The following is an 18402-nucleotide window of genomic DNA, read 5'->3' on the forward strand; positions in this document are numbered from 1 at the left end:
GATGTGTTGAAACGCTCAATAGCAATGCTCAGTGCTGCTGGAGTTATCTTAACTGAGAATGAGAGAAAAATCTCAGAGTTTACCAACTCCGTTTTTCGGCCAGAGAGTCAAAACTTCTTTGACATCACTTATTTAAACATTATCGACTGTAAAGCGATTATGTCTATAGCCCGAGCTCAGTGCAAGCACGAGCCGATATGAGCCTGATCGAGATTCTGTGTACAGTACGGGCTCCTCGAAGCCTTTCATTATTATCCCAGTGTCCTGTACATATCTAAGCCCGGTCTCAGTTAAACAGTCTTCAGATTCCAGTCCTGTTCTCATTACTAACCACACACACGCTGCCCTTTATCTTAAGGGTACTGTGGGAGTTAAAACACAGTGTTTCATAGAGACCACAGCGATGGCTTCCTGCCAGCTGTAGCCACAGCCCGGCCAACCGTTTGGATTAATACAGTGTTCATTGTCTCATTTAGAGGCGTCTCCGTGAAGGTCACGCGGTCATTTTCTTGGCCACCAGCGAGCGCGATTGAAGTGGTCTGATTGTAAAAATGGATTATGTGCAGCCATCTGTTTTGCTATTAACAATGGCTGGGTTACCATGTTATTAAAGATAATAAAACTATTGGACGGTTGTAAAACGAAGACTTGTGCATACACACAGAAACAGCGGAACTAATGAAGAGTTTATCTAGTCAAAATGACACAGCATAGATGAACTGAAGATAACTGCAGAAAGTCAAATGAAGGCCACGTGACGACACAGAATAGAAAAAAAAAAAAACTGTTGGTCCACAGAGCAAATGTCCCAACTATTAAAATTTTAAATGAGCCTATATTTAAAAATAATCAAGTCACTTCACATCTAAATCATGTTTTGTTTTTGTTTTTTATTTTATACAGCATGTTTTGGATTTCAGCACTGTGGAAAGAGACTTGAATGAATTAGCACCACGGACAGAGCGAGGCTCACACTTAGGTCTGTTTCAGCACCACGGAGAGAGACAGCACTGCATTTTGGCAAAGGCAATGGTTCAGTTGCATTTTTTAAATGGCCTTTCGTGTATGTGAGAATCACCTAAAACCTCACTGTACATTTTAAAAGACTTTTTAAATGACTTATTAGCAGCTCTCAGTGCGGTGACAAGTTCTAGGGCTGCTGCTAACAATGCCGTCAGTTTTAAGTTTTAGGAAGACTCTGGTGACTCCATCCATCTATCCACTTGGGTACATCCTGGACAGGTCGCATGAAAACTAGAAAAAGGGTTAGCTGTTTCTCCTCACAGCTGTCTGTCCAGGGTGATGATGATCAGAAATCATCAAAAAGAAAAAAAAATGCCTGTTTATATATTTAACCTGTCGAGCATGTGATATCAAAACTGTGGTCTAAAGAAAGACGTGCGTATACTTCATAGCAGCACAAAACGTAGCGGAGTAAACTGATGCAGGAGGGTAAAGTAAGTCATGTAAACTGAATCTGCAGGAAGTGTCATTTGTAATTACATAAAGTGTTATGAAAGCAACCATAAAATTCTGCTGCAAAAGAGCATTAAAATGTTTCAGTTAGTGGTAACGGAAATAAAACAGAACTAAAATCTAAAGTTTATGATCCAGATGACTAGAATGCAGGCTCTATATTACATCATATCTTCACTCCGACCAACAGCTTTGTTTCTGTCTTGAACGAGCCACTTTCTCACGAGGCAACACTTATTACCTATTATGCCTCGATATCCTCTGAGCGAATTTCCTCAAAGTGCCTCAGTGGGAAATGAAACACCTGTAGGCTGAATAACTAACAAACACCTCTTCGTCACAGGAGCGCGGGATGAATTACGAGTAGTTCGCTGGCCTTGACAGAAGCTGCAAATGTTGATTAAATTGTTGCAGCACTCACGTTGTTACATCGAAAGGGTCATGTTACAGCAATTTTGACTTTACTGGTGTGAACGTGGAGGTATTTAACTATAAAATCCATACCAGCTCATCACCATCATTAACATCCTTGAGGCTCGGGCGGGGGGGGAAAAGAAAATTGGAGAAATACTTCAGTACGCCTTCAGGCTTTTCTAACAAATCTATTTAAAAGCATGGGTTGTTCCATAATTTAAGTATTGCTGTTGCCTAAAATTAACAAAAGAAAAGCTGTAAAGTGGAGAGAATAATAATAATAAAAGACAAAAAAATGGTAAATTAAGTCCAAAGGCAACATTTACTTTTCACCTCACCTGACTTCCAAAAATATTTCTGCAATTATTTTCCATCCTCCTTCCCCAAAGTTGCAAAGCTGTGACATCACTGTGGGCGGCTGTGGCTCAGGAGTTATTAGAGGCCATCTAACCCGAGTCGCCCGGCTCAGTCCAGGTGCTGGGGCCATAGAGCAAGCACCGTATGGATCTGTGTGTGTGTGATTTGGTGAATGGGGCTTGTAATGAAATGTGCTTTGAGAGCTCAATTAGAGGAGAAGCTCTATATAAGCACCAGTCCATTTACACGATGCGCTTACAATGGGCGCTGTGGTAACAACACCAAAACAGCAATATTAGATGGAGTGATTTACAGTGGTGCATATCAGCGCGCCGCACGCGCCTCCTGAAGTGCTTTCAAAGTCCACTGGAGCCGGGCCTTGTCACAAGCTTTGCCATTTATTTGCAATGACGCTGAACGGCAGCCGAGGACGGGCGGTGTCCAGATCGACGTCCTCGGCGAGATCATCTCTCAGAAATGAAACGGCGAGGCCCGTTTCTGTAACATTTTTGTATTTTTTGCGCTTTGATTTTTCCATCTTTGAAGTTGAACTTTCCTACACAGTTGCAGAGTGTGTTGTTTATCTACTCAACCATGTCTGCTATTACAACTACCCACTGCTCCCTTAAATTATTCAGACCCCATCTGCCTCTGATAACAGTACAGATCATTTGTTAGAAGATTCCTTCGCTGTGAAAATCACGTTGATTCGGTTTCATGAAACTGCAATAACCTTACTGATGTTACTGTTGTATGACATCATTCAGCAGCAGTATCTCCTAAACTTAAAAAAATCTAAAATACATCACAGGTTGTTGTTAAGGCTCAAATCTAAATTAGAATCTGGGGTGAACTCGATTAAAATGCCATTTTAACTGATACCTGAAGAAAAACCACAAATCATTACTACATCTTAAACACGTTACCTATAGAAGGTGGTTTGAGGCAGGCCATACATCCAGGGCTGCAGCTCCAGGGGTGGAAATTCGGTGAACGGCGGGACGATGAGGGAGAAGATCAGAGAGAGGCAGACAAAAAAAGCAGGCAAGACCACCTAGGAGGATGGTGACAAATTTAACAGTCAAAAAAAGAAAAAAAACAACTTTCTTTTTTTTCCTTTTAACAGTTTCTGCTCTGCCCCAGACATTTATGTTACTCTTTTGAAGCAAAATGTAACAGAAATCAATTAAAACAGATTTCGCTGAAGTCTAGGGAAATAATTGCAGCAGATAAAAAAAAGGAGAAAGTAACGAAACTGAAACAGTTTTACGACTCGCCAAAGTTTCTCGAGCAAAATCAGAAACACAAATCCTTCATGCTTCCTTTTTTTTTTTAAATTTTAAAGCCTTGAAGTTCCATTTAATCATGGATGTGCTGCACAGTTCCTGCACAGATGCAGGAAGCGAGTTGGATTCGTTTTATCGCCAATATAACGTCACAGCACGCAGCGGGTGGACGGAGTCGGAGCCACATTCCTTTTAAACAAACACAAACAATCATTATTATGCATCGTTTTAGGATCCCTGCACGTGCGACCCACGCGCGCGTTTTATGCACTCGGAACGGTCGACGAGAGATCGATTTCACCGCCGCGTCTCCACCGAGCCGCCGCGCTGTTATTGCATTCCACGTGGCGCGGTCCGGACTGATGCGATCTACAGCGGCGGGGCACCGACGCAATAATGTGTACACATTAATATGCTCCCCGCCAACTTGTTTGGGCACTTCTCCATGCTTTATGAGTTTGATTAAACACTTCCAACACTGCCACCATCATCTGGCCACTCTGATGTAATTAGTTTCTCGCAATTCTCTTGTCTTGAGTGTGTGTGTGTGTGTGTGTGTGTGTGTGTTTAAAAAAAAAAAAAAAAACAGACGCTGCAACAATACTACCCCCCACCCACCACCCTCCAAATCCTCTTTTCTTCATCATGTAATTTGCTTTTCATTATATTGTTAGAGCTGACAAAAAGGTCTGTGTGTGGGGGGGGGAGTGCGAGATATCTTTACTGTTTAATCATTCATAGGTCGGGGTGCGCTCGGCAGCAAAGGGGAGGTTTGCACACACTTGATTAATTGCAGGGCATGCAATTTGCAAGGCCAATTCAAGATGCTACAATTGAAATCCTGAATTTACTACATGGAGCCATGGCCACGGAAATGTGCTTGGAGGGAAGATAAAGAGCAGCAATGAGACTGAAAAGCTTAATGGCAGACCGCAGAGAGAAGGAACTATTCTTGTTCTGTTGCTCCCTCGCTCTCCCTCCCTCTCTCGGCAGTAATTGCAGGTGACAGCTGGCACTTCTTCCATTGAGAGAAATCGGCAAAAAAACAGGGAGAAGTCATTATGCTCACAAAGCCAAAGCACTCACATGAACAATGCATGAGTTTATCGCATTCTCAAGTTTGGAGGGGATTTAAAGTAGAGGATGGGATTATATGCAAAATGGGTAAAAACACAACATGAATAAGATGTGTTGTGTTGTGGTGTGTGTGTGTTTTTCTTTTTGCAGCAAAGTCAAAAGCCTCATTACAAAACAACCATTCGTGTCAATCCAATTACACCGGTGAATAATAAATTTAATGCCACAGCTTGCATTAAAGTGGATAATAGCAGCTCATTGAATATTTTTCTGCAGTCTTAAAGAGGGATATTATGTTTTTCCTTGTTTTCCATGGTATACGGTAACTTTAGGTACACCTTGCTAGGACAGGGTTAGACATTTGGTGAACATTCAACAAGGTGCTGGAAACACTCCTCAGAGATTTTGGTCCACGTTGACATGAAAGCGTCGCACAGTTGCTGCAAATCTGTGATGTCACTCTCACGTTTCAAGGCATCCCAAAGGTGCTCTGTTGGAGGGAGAGCTGGCGACTGTGAGTGCAGTGAACTCATTGTCATGTTGGGGAATCCAGATGGAGATGGTTAGGCTTTACCTGCTGGAAGTATCCGTCAGAAGATCGGCACCTAAACCATTGATACAAGACAGAATGGATCCATGCTTTTGTGTTTATTTATTTATCTCGCATTGTTATTAATCAAAAGCAGATAGAGCGTCTTTCCCGCCTTCTATTGTTCAAGTTTGGTGAGCCCGTGTAAACTGTAGCCTCAGTTTTCTGTTCTTAGTTGACATTAGTGTCACCCATTGTGTGGTCTTCTGCTGCTGTAGCCATCTGCTTAAAGGCTCAGAGATGCTCTTCTGCATACCTTGGTTGTAACAAGCGGCTGTTTCATTGACTGCTCGGTTTAAATCAGTCTGATTTTTCTTCTGACCTCCGGCATCAACGAGGCATTTTCTCCCATGGATCCGCAGCTCACTAGACATTTTCTCTTTTTCAGAACATTCTCTGTAAACTCCAGAGATGGTTTCGTGCTCAGACCAGTCCGTTTGGCACCAACAACGACCACGCCACCTTCAAAGTCACTCAAATCACCTCCTTCTAAAGTTGAGTTTGAACTTCAGAAGGTCGGCTTAAACACGTCTGCATGCCTAAACGTCCTGAGTTGCTGCCATGTGATCGGCTTAATATTAGTGTTGCATCAACAAGCAGCTGAACAGATGCACTTAATAAAGCCAGTGAGTCTATATACACATAAACAGTGGTGGATATTCATATTAACACATGGCTGAAGCGTCAGATGATGTAAATCAGTGTATTTACATGTAATCTTTGTGGACTGAAAGCTTTGTGCTGCTGTAAATGTGCAGTTTTAGACTGTTGTTTTTCTACTTGCGTGTCCATGTGAAATACATAGGCCCATAGCTCTAGCTGTGAGCACCTCCATACTCTTCAAGCCTTCTGTTTCAGAGGGGCAGCCAATCAGAAGAACATTAAATAAAGGGTATGAACTGCACCAAGCTCAAGCCCCAGTATAAGATTAGCCCACTAAAGTGCTTGTTATTGCTAATAAAAGTTGATATCCACAACTTTAAACAAAAAGAAAAACACAGTTAAACTGAACAAATAAATACTTTATCAACTATTTTCCTGTTAGTGCTTAAATGGGGAGTTGCAGTCAGTTCAGTTGAGAGTGAGCCCCAAACACGAGAAGCCTTCAAGTCCTCGGCGCCACAACATAACCAATAACCGCCTCTGCCCGATTCTGACACTGCCAAGACTCACCCGTCCCCAACTTCCAGCCCCATAAATCACTCCTTTTGTGTTTCTCACCGCAATCTCTTTTATATTCCCCTAACCATTTGTATTGGAGCAGATTACCTCACTACACAATCATATCTGCTGACAATGGGAGCTGTTGACATGACGGGGCGGGGGTGGGGGGGTGGGGGTGGGGGGAAGAAACCCTTTAACCAAATGAATAAAGAGGAAGAGCATTCAGTCTCCCAGCAGGTGTGCCCTTGCAGACAATGTGCTCCCTTGTACATCCGCATTCACACACTTATCCTTCTATTCCTGCTCTGCGTCCCCACTAAAGAGGGACGTCCGAGATTGACAGTGACTAATGGGGGGCTGGTACTGCAGCAAATTACAAGAAGAGCCCGCACCTCGCAAAGGTGAAACACTGCTCGCTCTCCTCCTCTCTCCTCCTTCCTCTCACACAGGAAAGGATGAGCTGCACTCTTTAGTTTTCAGCTACGGTTAGTTCCCCACAACGGCTGCTGTCACATATGATGCAACGGCACGACGTCTACGTACGCTAGGAGTTTGTGCGCGCGTGTGAGCGCAAGCACACTTTAGGTCAGAACACGCTTTTTACAAGTTGAGAAAATAATCAATGAAGTACCTGGAAAACTGCTGTTTACTGAAATTGGTTTTGACTTGTTTAAATTACGTCTGCTTATTGGTTTTGACTTCTGAAATTATGTTTATGAGGAGCAAAATAACATAGACATACACTTAATAAGCTAACGGCAATCTGTCGTCTCTGTAATTGTTATGCGATTGCATTTAATACGTGGCTAATGAAAGCACATGATTAGCACGCGGTGGAATGAAGGAAAAACAAATCATGGGTGTCACTTTGGCTTTCTGGTGCCAATCAGGGCGATCAGGTGAAACTGATGGCGCTAACTGAAGCCAGCACACAAACGGATTCACGGCTTCCCGCCTGCAGACGTGCTGTTCTTTCAAAGTGCGACGCTGAGACTGAAAAATATATACCTGGACTCAGATATTGACATTTTCTTTTCCAGTTACAGAAACTGACTGATTGGATCCAAACACTCAAACCTCCTCCACCGCACCAATCGCAGCCTGACTTTTGTCCTCTGGGCGTGCTTTTGGTACACCCACGTGTGCCGTCGGGGAGATAGAGATGATCATCGGACGTGCACTTTACTGACACGACGCTACATCATCCTGGACGCCGCCGTTCACATCTTTCAACGCTCATATTCTGCCGTCAGTTTCGATTTCTCTCCCAACATTTTAAACCCCGTAACTATTGACTCCATCAAGATGGATGAGTCTTCCATCCAGGTTTTAAATGAGCTCACTCTATCACATATGCCATTAACTGATTTTGAAAGCTAACATGTATTTTGCGCAATCCTACCTTGATCCTCCCATGCAACCCTACTAGCATAACCCTTCAATCCATCAATATGACAGACTGAGGCCATTACCTGGGCAATGAGTCCTTTGCGGCTCCTTCGGGCGTGGTGGAAGCGCTTAATAAAGAGCGCCAGGAACTGCTGTCTGATCAGCTTCCATCCGGTGATGACCGCGGATCCCCTCCCGCTGTCACTGGGGCTCTTCCTTATGTCTGGAATAGACGTTCACCTTCAGCATTATTTATCATCTATGCCTATGTAAAAGATCTGCTGAGAATGCTTTTCAGCACCACTAATGGGCTGATCAAATATAACTTAAGTGTTAAACTGGCCAGCAGCACTAGCTCATTCCTCAAAGTGGCAATTTTACTCATTTCATGTATCTGGGCCTGACTCAAAAGGAAAACACTGACAAACACAGGCCGTGGACACCTTTTGTTTGATATATTTTCATTATTAAGAAGCACTTTTCTTTTCTTTACAGGATTCACTGTGAAAATTTACAAAAAAGCTTGAATCAAAGGCCAGTTTTGTGATGCAAGGCACACATTTAAGGGGTGAAAGACAGGTGAGATAATGTGTAGTGAAAGGGAAGCCTGCTTGAAAGTGAGTTTTTCTTGGTATTATGCTGTCTCACCTGAGGGGAAACAATCAAACTGAAGCCAAACGAAATCAAATTAATAACTGAGGAACAAAGGATGTGGTGTGAAAAAAATAACAGTTGTAAAGATCAAACCATTGAGGACAAAACAGAGTATTTACCTTCAACTTTACTTGTGAACTTTTCTAGATGAGAAACAAAAAAAAAAAGACCAAGATTTAAACAGGAAGTGCAGTTCATTTAATGAGCTTTTAAAACTCATAAATTTAAAATATTGCTAATAAATCTATGTTTGCCTAATTTAAAAAAAAAAAATCTGTGATAAATTTGAAGGACTTGCCACTCTTCCCGGTGGTTTGCTCAGTTTTTGAGTGGACGCTGGCAATGCTGTTCCTCTTGGCTTCGCGGGACCTTCTTTTGCTGTCTCTCACAAACAGCTCCTTTGTCGCTGTGGGAATACAAATAAGATATGTTGTTATGGCCTGACCCAATTTAGGGTTATAAATAACAATAAGAACAGCAACCTGTACTGCAAGACGCCATATTATTCCCTGCAAAAGCACAAACCCAGGTGTTTCAGGAACACGAGGAAATCCGATTTTTTGAGATTAGGCCGATAAGTGAGGTTGCTCGGCAATGGCTGCAAACAAAAACTGTGAAAAGATGGGAACGGGAGATTTACCCATTGAGGTCAATCAGTGACACATGAAAGCAGAGCTGGAAAGCGCCGTGTCTTTTTTATTTCAGTCGTCCTTCTCTACTGCAGCAGACGAACCCAAACCAAGGAAAATAACTTCTACCTACATCTGAGTCATCTTTTGCAAGTACTGCTATAAAAGTGACTCGTGGCCTGAGAAGCCAGTGAACGTGCGCTTAGTTCATCGTCATTAATGCAGTCGTGCTGATTTCTGAGACCTTTACACGCAGTAATTAAATCCTGCTTTAGGCTGCTTTGTTGGTTTTAGTTCATTTTGATTAATGCATCTAGAGGATGGACACCAAAATCAAATGGCCTTTTTGGAGCCAGGATCTGCTTCAAATGCCAGGTTCTGATTGGCAAACTGCTTTTACAGCTACCTAAATGGGTCTACGTAATTCAACCAAATGGCTAGTTATTAAGCAGCATCGCTAATAAAAGCTGAAGGCAATGCAGACGTGCCTTATGTGGCAACCATATTCTGCATTTGTATAAGTAAAGCTTGCTGCTTTATATTTGATGAGTTTATTTATTTTCCTGCTGAGTCAGTGTCAAAAACTTCCTTTAGCGATGGCATAAAAATTGTTGTGTCATCAAAAGATGTTAAAAGCTTGAAGTGGAATTACTCTGCAAACGGCTGATTTGTTTATAACATTCAGGGGTCGTTCTCATCTCCAGGCAGTCCTGCCAGTCCTGTTACATGTTGCTGGTGTAAATGATACCCCTGGGTGTCGGGGCCTTGACTCCAAGGGTCGTCTTTAAAGTCCACATTTGGAAGTTGAAGATTTGGCTGAGAGCTTTGACATCAAGGAGACTGAGGGTTGTGTCCTTGTTTGGAGTTTGTATACGGCTTCATTTCATTCTCAAATGCTTTTTACCCCATTAGCCATAAAAGGTCGATGGGGTATTGTCGTCGCCTCCCACTGCAGTGGAGTGGAAATCCAAGTTTGTGAAGTCGACGTAGGATTTTCAAATTCATACCACACGGACATCCACAAAAAACTCTCATATAGGTTTGAATCTTAGTGACCTCGACCTCACGTAGAAGGTAGAAGGGCAAGTTTTCTCTAAATCTTGTGAATGCGATAACTCAATGAGGTGACCTAGGTTGTTCACATCCATACCACAGGTCAAACTACCAGGAGGCTAAAAGGTAGCAGTTGCAGTATTTTTACTCCTCCTTTCACTCACTGGTTGCTTTGCAAGCATCCATACGTGCCAAGTTGGTAGTAAGCTCCATCTCACTATTGCCACAATCTAGTTTGGTATCACAGTCACACCAAAAAACACCCTGTGGGTGTCTGTGAGATGCCACTAGTTTTCAAACAGCAGCCATATTTGATGTATTTGGGGCAAGGTGGGTGTACGCATTAACCACAGCCTCACTTCAGGCAACCTGTTTGCAAATCTCATATGAGGCCATTAAAGTTGGGCCTAGAAAGACTGCAGAGCTGCTGCTGCTGCTTCTGCAAGCTGCTTTGCAACCCACTCAGCTCCTCCGTTTCATACTATTCACGCCATTTCCAAAAAGCAATCCCATACACACTGAATGTGACACTTGTGCTCTCCACACCTTCAGGCCTTCCACATTCATGTAGACGAGTGGAGAGGCCCTGAGCAAAGCCACTCTACTAAATATATATCACTACAGATGGAATAACAATCAAGCGCCCCTCACAGAAATGTATTTTGTTTATTTGACAGAAATTTTCTAACCCATTAACACTGACAATCATACATTTATAGTTTGTTGATGTGTCTACATCATAATGATAGCACAGTGTGGTGTTTATTGGTCCACTTACGTTGTATATCTGCATCCACTCCGGTGTCTTCCGCCACTTTAAGGAATATCTGTAAAGAACAGAACATATTAGGCACATTATCTATATACTGCAGTTGTGGAGCATTAACTGAGCGACTGTGTGGCTATTTATTTTCTAATAAACAAATCAAAAATATGCTTAACAAATAAACCTCTACATATGTTGGAGTGCTCGCTCTAAGGTTTCTGTTCAGAATCACATCACAGATGTGCATCCACAGATCACAACCTTTACTTGAACACCTGCCGAGTGGAGTTTCTGAGCGAAGCGCCCTCCTTGACTTTATTTATGAATCCAGGTTACACAGCGAAATAAATAACTCTCCCTATTTGTGAGCATTTTTGGGTGTACGAGTTAGGCTACGTTTCATCATTTGACCTCTCAAAAGGCACGCTGCTGGGAGACTGAATGTTATTTGATGTGTTGCATTATTTTATTCAGGGGGTGCCAAATACAAGCTCTGACATCATAAAGCAGTATGAAAAGCTATATTATTTTTATGCGTTACTTTATTAACGCCAATGCCTTGTCAGTTCCTGTTTTATTTTCACACGTAGCGAATAACTGCGTGTTTCAGAGCGTTTGGACTTCAAAAGAAAACATGGATGGATGAAATAACCATGGTGTGGCTGAATTGTGGGAATTCAAAAGGAATTATTCACATCGCCCGCAGGCCGTGAGTGTTTAATGCATGTCGGCCTTACATGAAGAGCATTAGGGAAGAGTCACTCGGCTTTATGATCCAAGACGGGCCTGCGTGGCAAACATGCTGCTTGAGTCATTTGTTTATGGGTCAGTGCTTCTGGGGAACATTGATTTGCAATCTACAACATGACGCTTACATATTAGTTCAAAGAGAAAGTCTTTTATTTTTTTTTTCTTATATCATGATGGTGAGTCATGGTTTTGAAAAAAGTGTATGACGTGAAAACGAGGAAGGGAGCAGGACAATATGTGAGGAAAATCTAAAGGCGATCAAACCGCGCTGGAGAATTTTAGAAAGCAGACCAGTGCTGGTCTGGTTAAAACCACATTGAGCACGTTCATCCAAAATTTATCAATCACTACGAATTTGTTTGCTCTAAAATTAGATATGGTTTTCATCATTAACGGCGTCTTAGTAGAAGAAAGAGAAATCACTAACAGGATCTGAAGGAAAGAGTGAATAATAGACCCTCAGCTCAGGTTATTGGCTAAAACGTAAAAAGGTTGGTTTATTATAGTGTTTACTTGTTTTGGGTGAGATTTACAAAAAGTCTGCAAATCATTTTTTTTCCATTATCACTGAGAAGAAAAAGACAAAAAAAGTTCTACTACGGTACTGTGCAGAAGTCTTGAGCCACCACTCTTTTCTTTATATTTTGCTTTCAAGGTTTAAAGTTCCTCTTTGAACACCGGCTGCTATTTCGCTCACTTTCCGTCCTGTCCTTGTACCTGAACATTTTCAGAGGAATGTTTGGTTTCTTGATGCTCTTGACACTGACCTATGAATCATTCAGGCATAACTCAATGGATGAGCCAGTGCTGTTTCTTTTTTCTGTCACAAAAACATCATTTGCAAAAATTTATTTAGTGCAATCTATGAGAAAATACTAAAGATAACACAGTTTGATGGGGAAACCGTATGTCCTCAAAAACAGAGGACAAAAGAAGCCTTACAAAGTCCATCCATCCATAGGCTGGAGCCTATCCCAGCTATTTTAGCGCGAGAGGCAAGGTACAGCCTGGACAGGTAGCCAGTCTGTCGCAGGGCTCCTAATAAAAACAAATTCTTAAAAAACTGGCCTCTGACCCTTCAGTTGATCCATCTGAAGCCTCATCAGAAATGGTCTAAGTGGGAGAGTGGATGTTAAGAAGGGAAACGAGAAGAAAAGGCTCAAATATGCTAAATTACAATCAGTCTGACGGAGTGATGAATCCAAAATCTGTACATCGAGGTCAGGCGAGACAACAGTGAGTGACTACACCCGTCTGTAAAACACGGTGGAGGCTCTGTCGTGGTTTGGGGCTGAATTTCAGCCGGTACTTTTCTGAAGACATGACAATAAAAGCTTGAAATTCTAACAAGCTAGAAAGGTGTGACCACACAGTCTGAACTCTTAGTCAAACTGGTTTTGCTGTTTTTCAGTGCCTGTACCTTCCTAGCAAAATAAAGTCATCATATTTCCAATTTGCTATGAAATTAGTAAGGAGATTTTAAATAGAAAAATATGATGCAAAGTGAATTTATAAAAATGACACATATGCACAAGGCCGTCAGTCCCATGTTTAGATTACCTCCTCCAGGGTGGTGTCCGAGATGCCATAGCTGGTGAGGCCAAGGTCGGCCATGGCTCGGTCGAGCTCTCGGAAGAGCGTGCCAAAGGTCCCATCTTTAGCTCCTCCGTAGGGCAGGATGTAGGTGATCTCCTGACCGATGCTTTCCAGGAAGATTGCCTCAGGGACGTGTCTTTGCACAAGCTGACCCACTGCTGACAAATTTGCTGGATGGAAAGTCACAAAAATTATGCCAAAACAACTTCTAAAGACGGGGAAAGAGCTGAAGCTGAACCGCCGGCACTGAGGGCTGCGGAGACGTATAATATTTAAACAACAGCATCTTTCAAACTCAGCGTTCGCACAGAGAAACTTCACCAGTGAAATCCTTTAAAAACCGCCGTGCAACATATTGCAATCACAACACACCTGATGAGGTGACATTTAAAAGCACTGTAGCAGATCAGTGGACCTTATTCTCCCATCTCATCCATTCTGAACCCATCTCTATAGTGAGAATCTATGCAGACAGTGTTGCAGAATGCACCACATCCATTATTGATCCAAAGCCTCTCATATATAATTACTGCAGCTCAACAACCACTGGTCCTTTATGAAGAAGTAAATGGCTCTGGCTCACACCAGTAGAAAATATTTAAGAAATTGTAAGTATGTTTTGCTCTTCTTGCCTGTGTCTGTCAATAAAGAGAAATGAGCTGTCACTTGAGGAAATGTGATTTTATTTCATGGGATTTTCTGACTTATATCAGCAGTCTTAAATATAATCCTTTTAAAGGAAGCAGCAGGTTTGATTCTGATTTTATTTCCATGCATAATAACCTGGAGCCTGCTCTAGAGTTTGCTTCTGATCATGACTTGCATTGGGCACCTTTTGTTTACGCGATCAAGGCCCGAGAATGATCAAAACAAATCAAATAACCAGCAGAAGATTTGGTTGGGCACTAATCCGCTCTATTTCTGCAGTTTCTCAACATTTCTATATTTAACATAGTCAAAACTTGTGTCAAGCAAATGATAGAATATCATGTATAAAGCAGAACATTATAAGAAAAATAGCAGCTGGAGAAAAGGAACTACACGTGGAGCACGTTCCCCGACCCGGCTCAAGAAAATGCTACATCAAAACAGAAACCCTGTCCAATTTTAATTTGCCCATTTTTCCCTTCAACATCATCTTCTTGTACATCTCTGTGCTGATTTCAGTGCCGCTGCTATTTATAGGTCCCAACCTAAAAATCCCATTATGTCCTCTTGTGTTCTTGTGCGCATGCCACACTTCTTCGGGGAAGACGAAAAAATGATAGAGGGGCAATTTGGTGAGTAGGTTGTGCCGTGAGCAATGATTGTGTTGCCAAATATCCGTGCCCTCACGCAGTGGAGCTGTTGTTTGATGAGACCAGATCATTGCCACCAAACGAGACGCCCGAGAAGTGTCAGGACGTTACAGTGGAACTACAGCGACAACCTGACGCCGCGGGGTTGACTGTTTCGTGTCAAACGGGCAAATATAGATATAAAGTAACAAGAAAATACAAACAGAAAATAAAGCAGTAAAAAAGTCACATCGCCAGGAAAAACTCCATATACCGCCCACTGTAAATCTGGGGTGTCAAACATAAGGTCCGGGGGCCAGAATCAGCCCAAAAAAGACTCTAAACGAGCTCACTGTACATCTTTAGATAATACGAAGGAGTTTATAGATTTTTAACTTTTAAATGTATTTTCATAAGTTTCACAGCTTTTCTTATTGATAAAGCCCGAACTGCCATTCATACTACACCTAAACTAATGATAAATAATAATAATAATGGATTAAATTATATAAATATTCCTGTTTTCCCGCCATCAGTTACACAACTATCTGGTTTCTTTTTTATGTTTGTAGTTTTTTTACAGTGAGTCCACAGGAAAAAAAATGACATTTTCTGTGAATTAATGAAAACGTTATATTTTACTATTACAGAACAGTCTGGGTAATAAACTAGCAGAGCAAATATAAATGTATAACTGAAACCGAGGTACACAAAGCCTGTGAAAGTCAAAATCCTGAATCGAACATGCTCCTCGTCACTATCGCAGCACAACGCATCACCTTCACCTCTTCTTCTGTTTGTCGTCTGGGCCTCAGACTCGGCCTGGTCAGATGAGATTGACACCAAAGCAGATTTTTCCTCTTCGCTTAAATTTAAGCTCAGTAGATCCTCGTGTGCAAACAGAATGGGACTTTCAGGGAGTGAGGAGAATGGGCAAAAATCAAATCGAGTGCTTCTTTAAAACTGAGTTGTGAAACTTCTTAATCGCTGCTTGCAGATTAAAACTGAAAAGATCTTAAACACGCAGTAAGTGAAGTGAAGAGTGGATCTAAGAGCTAAACAGGCAAGTTGGCCCCGCTGCCACTGAACGCTCCGGCTTAACGCTTTACGAGAACAGGTGAGTAATGTGTCACTGGCTGTTGACAATCAGCACTGCTTTGGAGTTCAGCTAACAAGACGCACAACTCGCTACCGCTGCAAGAGATCAAGATCAGCGTTAAATCACCAGAAACCTCTCACACCATGCAAGACGTTTTAGTCAAAGTACACTTCAGCGTTTCAAAGATTTCTAATCTCTCTTATCCTAAAAATCCTACTATCGCCACATGAATTCATCACTTTATTTGTGCCCTCTAGCAGCACATCTCAAAACCATCTTGAGGGGAGATACTTTAATGTTTTATCTGTTAGTTTGGTAACGACGAGTTGATTTTATTTGCTCCTGGTTCAGAAAGGATGAACTGGCGTGCGCTCCAATAAACCGCACATTGAAAATTGTGTGTGTTTTTAAAAACTATATAAAGGAACTATATAAAAATGTTCATGCAACATCTGTTTTACAAGGTAATAATCATAATACATGACAGACAGTAAACGGAGATAGTTGGTACCTGATGGATCAGAGTTGCTCCAGCTTTGGCTGCCAAATCCTTCATCTGGGCTGCTGCTCAAAGGACAGTCTGTCTCCTGTTAATCAGAATTGGATTAGAAAGGCCTTATCAGGCCTTACCTCTTAGAATGATGAACAGTGCCTCGCTGACAACTCCTGTCTTGCATTAATCAAATGACGGGCATCCACAAGTTTCTATTTAATTGCTCTAAATAAAGCCGCATGCATGCGTCAACAGATAATGCTGTCAGCCTGTAATGGAATATGAAGCCACCGTCGTTCAGCCAAAGACATGCGCACAAAAAAAGGTTAAACATTTTTAAAAGGCTGCTTCTCTTTATGGAGTTCAATCACAAGGAAATGAGATCGGGGCAATTAAACTTTTTTTTTTTTTAGCAGTTAAAGGTGTGTAATTGCAAACTCTCCCTATTAATTACCAAATTGACATCCAGGGGACAAGGAGGAGGGCTGAATCGCTACCTCGCCCACGAAGGTGTTTCCACGTTTGTTTCTTTCTCTTAAACAAATGGCTTCGCTCACCTCGAAGACTCGGCAGACAAATGGTAATCGCTCTCGCCCTGCTGGCACCGGTGCATCTTGTTCATTTGCTCCAATTGATTAAAACTAAGCGTGCGAGGCACCATTGGCGAGCGAACGCGAGAAGCACCCCTCTCCCCCGCGACAATTAGTATCATCCAGCACGTAGGCGCATGCCAATTCTCATGCTGGGGCAGACTAAATACAGATCATTATGGGGGGGGAGGGTGGTAAAAGGAGAAAGAGAGCACTCTGGAAAGTCAGAGGCTGGTCAATAACAGATGAGAAAGAGGTTACTGCTGTGCCAAAGTGCTTGCTGCTGAAAATCCTTATTTTGCAGGATTTAACATTAAATTAAATAATAAGATTGTAAAGATCTAAAGTCCTCTAAGGCCTTAAAAAAGTGGCCTCACTCACCGTGTGAGCAGATTATCACAATTATCAATCAAAACACTGCTAAAGTAAGTTTCCTCTGAGTAAGTTTGAAGACCTAAAGCGCGCTTACTTTCTTCCCCCCTTTGGCCTGACCGATGATGCCGTTACGCTGAGCTGTCATCTTTCCGCTCCCGTCTCTGACCAGAGTGAGGTAGTAGCCGCTGCCGAAGCATTTCTTCAGGAAGATGGAGGAGCCGCAGCAACGCATCTTGCCGTGGGAGATGATGGCAATGCGATCACCTAAGATGTCTGCCTCGTCCATGTGGTGCGTGGACAGAATGATGGTGCGGCCTGCAGGGGGAACAGAGAGAGGCTGGGACTAGGGGTGGGTTTTAATAATCGATTCATCGATTAAAATCGATTCTGGCTTGGATAACGTGATATCGATTCATTAAAATCTTGAATCGATTTTTTTATATAAATGTATTTTGCCCGAAATTCCAGAATCTCAGGTGAAACGTCACAAAATTTCGACAACCACCAAACATTTAAAACAGTAAATGAGAGCAGCTTCTGCACAAAGACGTAAACACAAACACATTATTGACCGAACCAGCAGCAAAAGAAGATCCAAACTAAGCTTCACATAAACATCGTCATGAATTCACTCTGACTTTTACTGTTTTGCTTCCACCATGATAAAATCACACTTCATGCACAGCTCTCTCTCTCTCTGTACTTCAAGAACAGTTTCCTGTTTATCCCCAAAATCTGTTTTCTGCATTATTCACTTGCTTGTTACGCACAAGTCTGTCGTTGTTTACAGGCTGTCGGCCGCTGTTTTTTTTTTTCCTTTTACTTACTTCCGAAAAGAAAACCTAATTTCTGCCGTTCAATAGGCTTCTGAACAAATTTAAACTTTTTAAAATGATGCAAAATGCAAAACGCTGTGTCTCTAATAAAACCGCTGTAACTTCAGAGGTAATGTTCATATGTTGATTAATGTTTTTTTTTTGTTTTTGATGTACTGCAGAATATTTTTATAAATTCCCAGGCCAGGAAAATCACCTTCATGTTTTTCTGTGTTTTATCTTCAGCTACTGTGACACAAAGGCACCTGCTGTGGTGTGATTACACATTTGACAAAGTCTTGCGAGTGTCAGCTTCCTTTTTATAGATACAAAAATATGTAAATGTACTGATCTGAATTATAATATAGGCAAAATTTCCCCGATTCAAATCGAATTGAATCGAATGGTGGATCGAATCGATTCTAGAAATCAGTGACGATACCCAGCCCTAGCTGGGACGGCGTCGCCTGAATGGGACGAGCAACGTCGTGCACGCTCGTGTGTGAAGATGATGTGCAGAAAACAAGTCAAAGCTTTCTTTTTAATTAAAGAA

The 18402-nt window shown here is 42.0% G+C and overlaps 1 protein-coding gene across 2 annotated transcripts in view; it reads right to left on the minus strand.

Moving 5' to 3' along the window:
* LOC102294278 (phospholipid-transporting ATPase ABCA1) overlaps window positions 1–18402 on the minus strand; it is a 184842-nt gene that overhangs the window by 87359 nt on the left and 79081 nt on the right. For both annotated transcript variants that reach the window (XM_042224376.1, XM_042224377.1), the window contains exons 23-30: window positions 17129–17349; window positions 16088–16163; window positions 13165–13370; window positions 10867–10915; window positions 8705–8812; window positions 8526–8549; window positions 7836–7975; window positions 3174–3301 (exon numbers count right to left, since the gene is read on the minus strand). In XM_042224376.1, the coding sequence (XP_042080310.1) occupies window positions 3174–3301; window positions 7836–7975; window positions 8526–8549; window positions 8705–8812; window positions 10867–10915; window positions 13165–13370; window positions 16088–16163; window positions 17129–17349 (952 nt within the window). The remainder of the gene's footprint in view (window positions 1–3173; window positions 3302–7835; window positions 7976–8525; window positions 8550–8704; window positions 8813–10866; window positions 10916–13164; window positions 13371–16087; window positions 16164–17128; window positions 17350–18402) is intronic.

This window comes from Haplochromis burtoni, unplaced genomic scaffold (assembly GCF_018398535.1).
Source record: "Haplochromis burtoni strain Fernald_Lab_line unplaced genomic scaffold, NCSU_Asbu1 Contig_136, whole genome shotgun sequence".
Classification (NCBI taxonomy): domain Eukaryota; kingdom Metazoa; phylum Chordata; class Actinopteri; order Cichliformes; family Cichlidae; genus Haplochromis; species Haplochromis burtoni.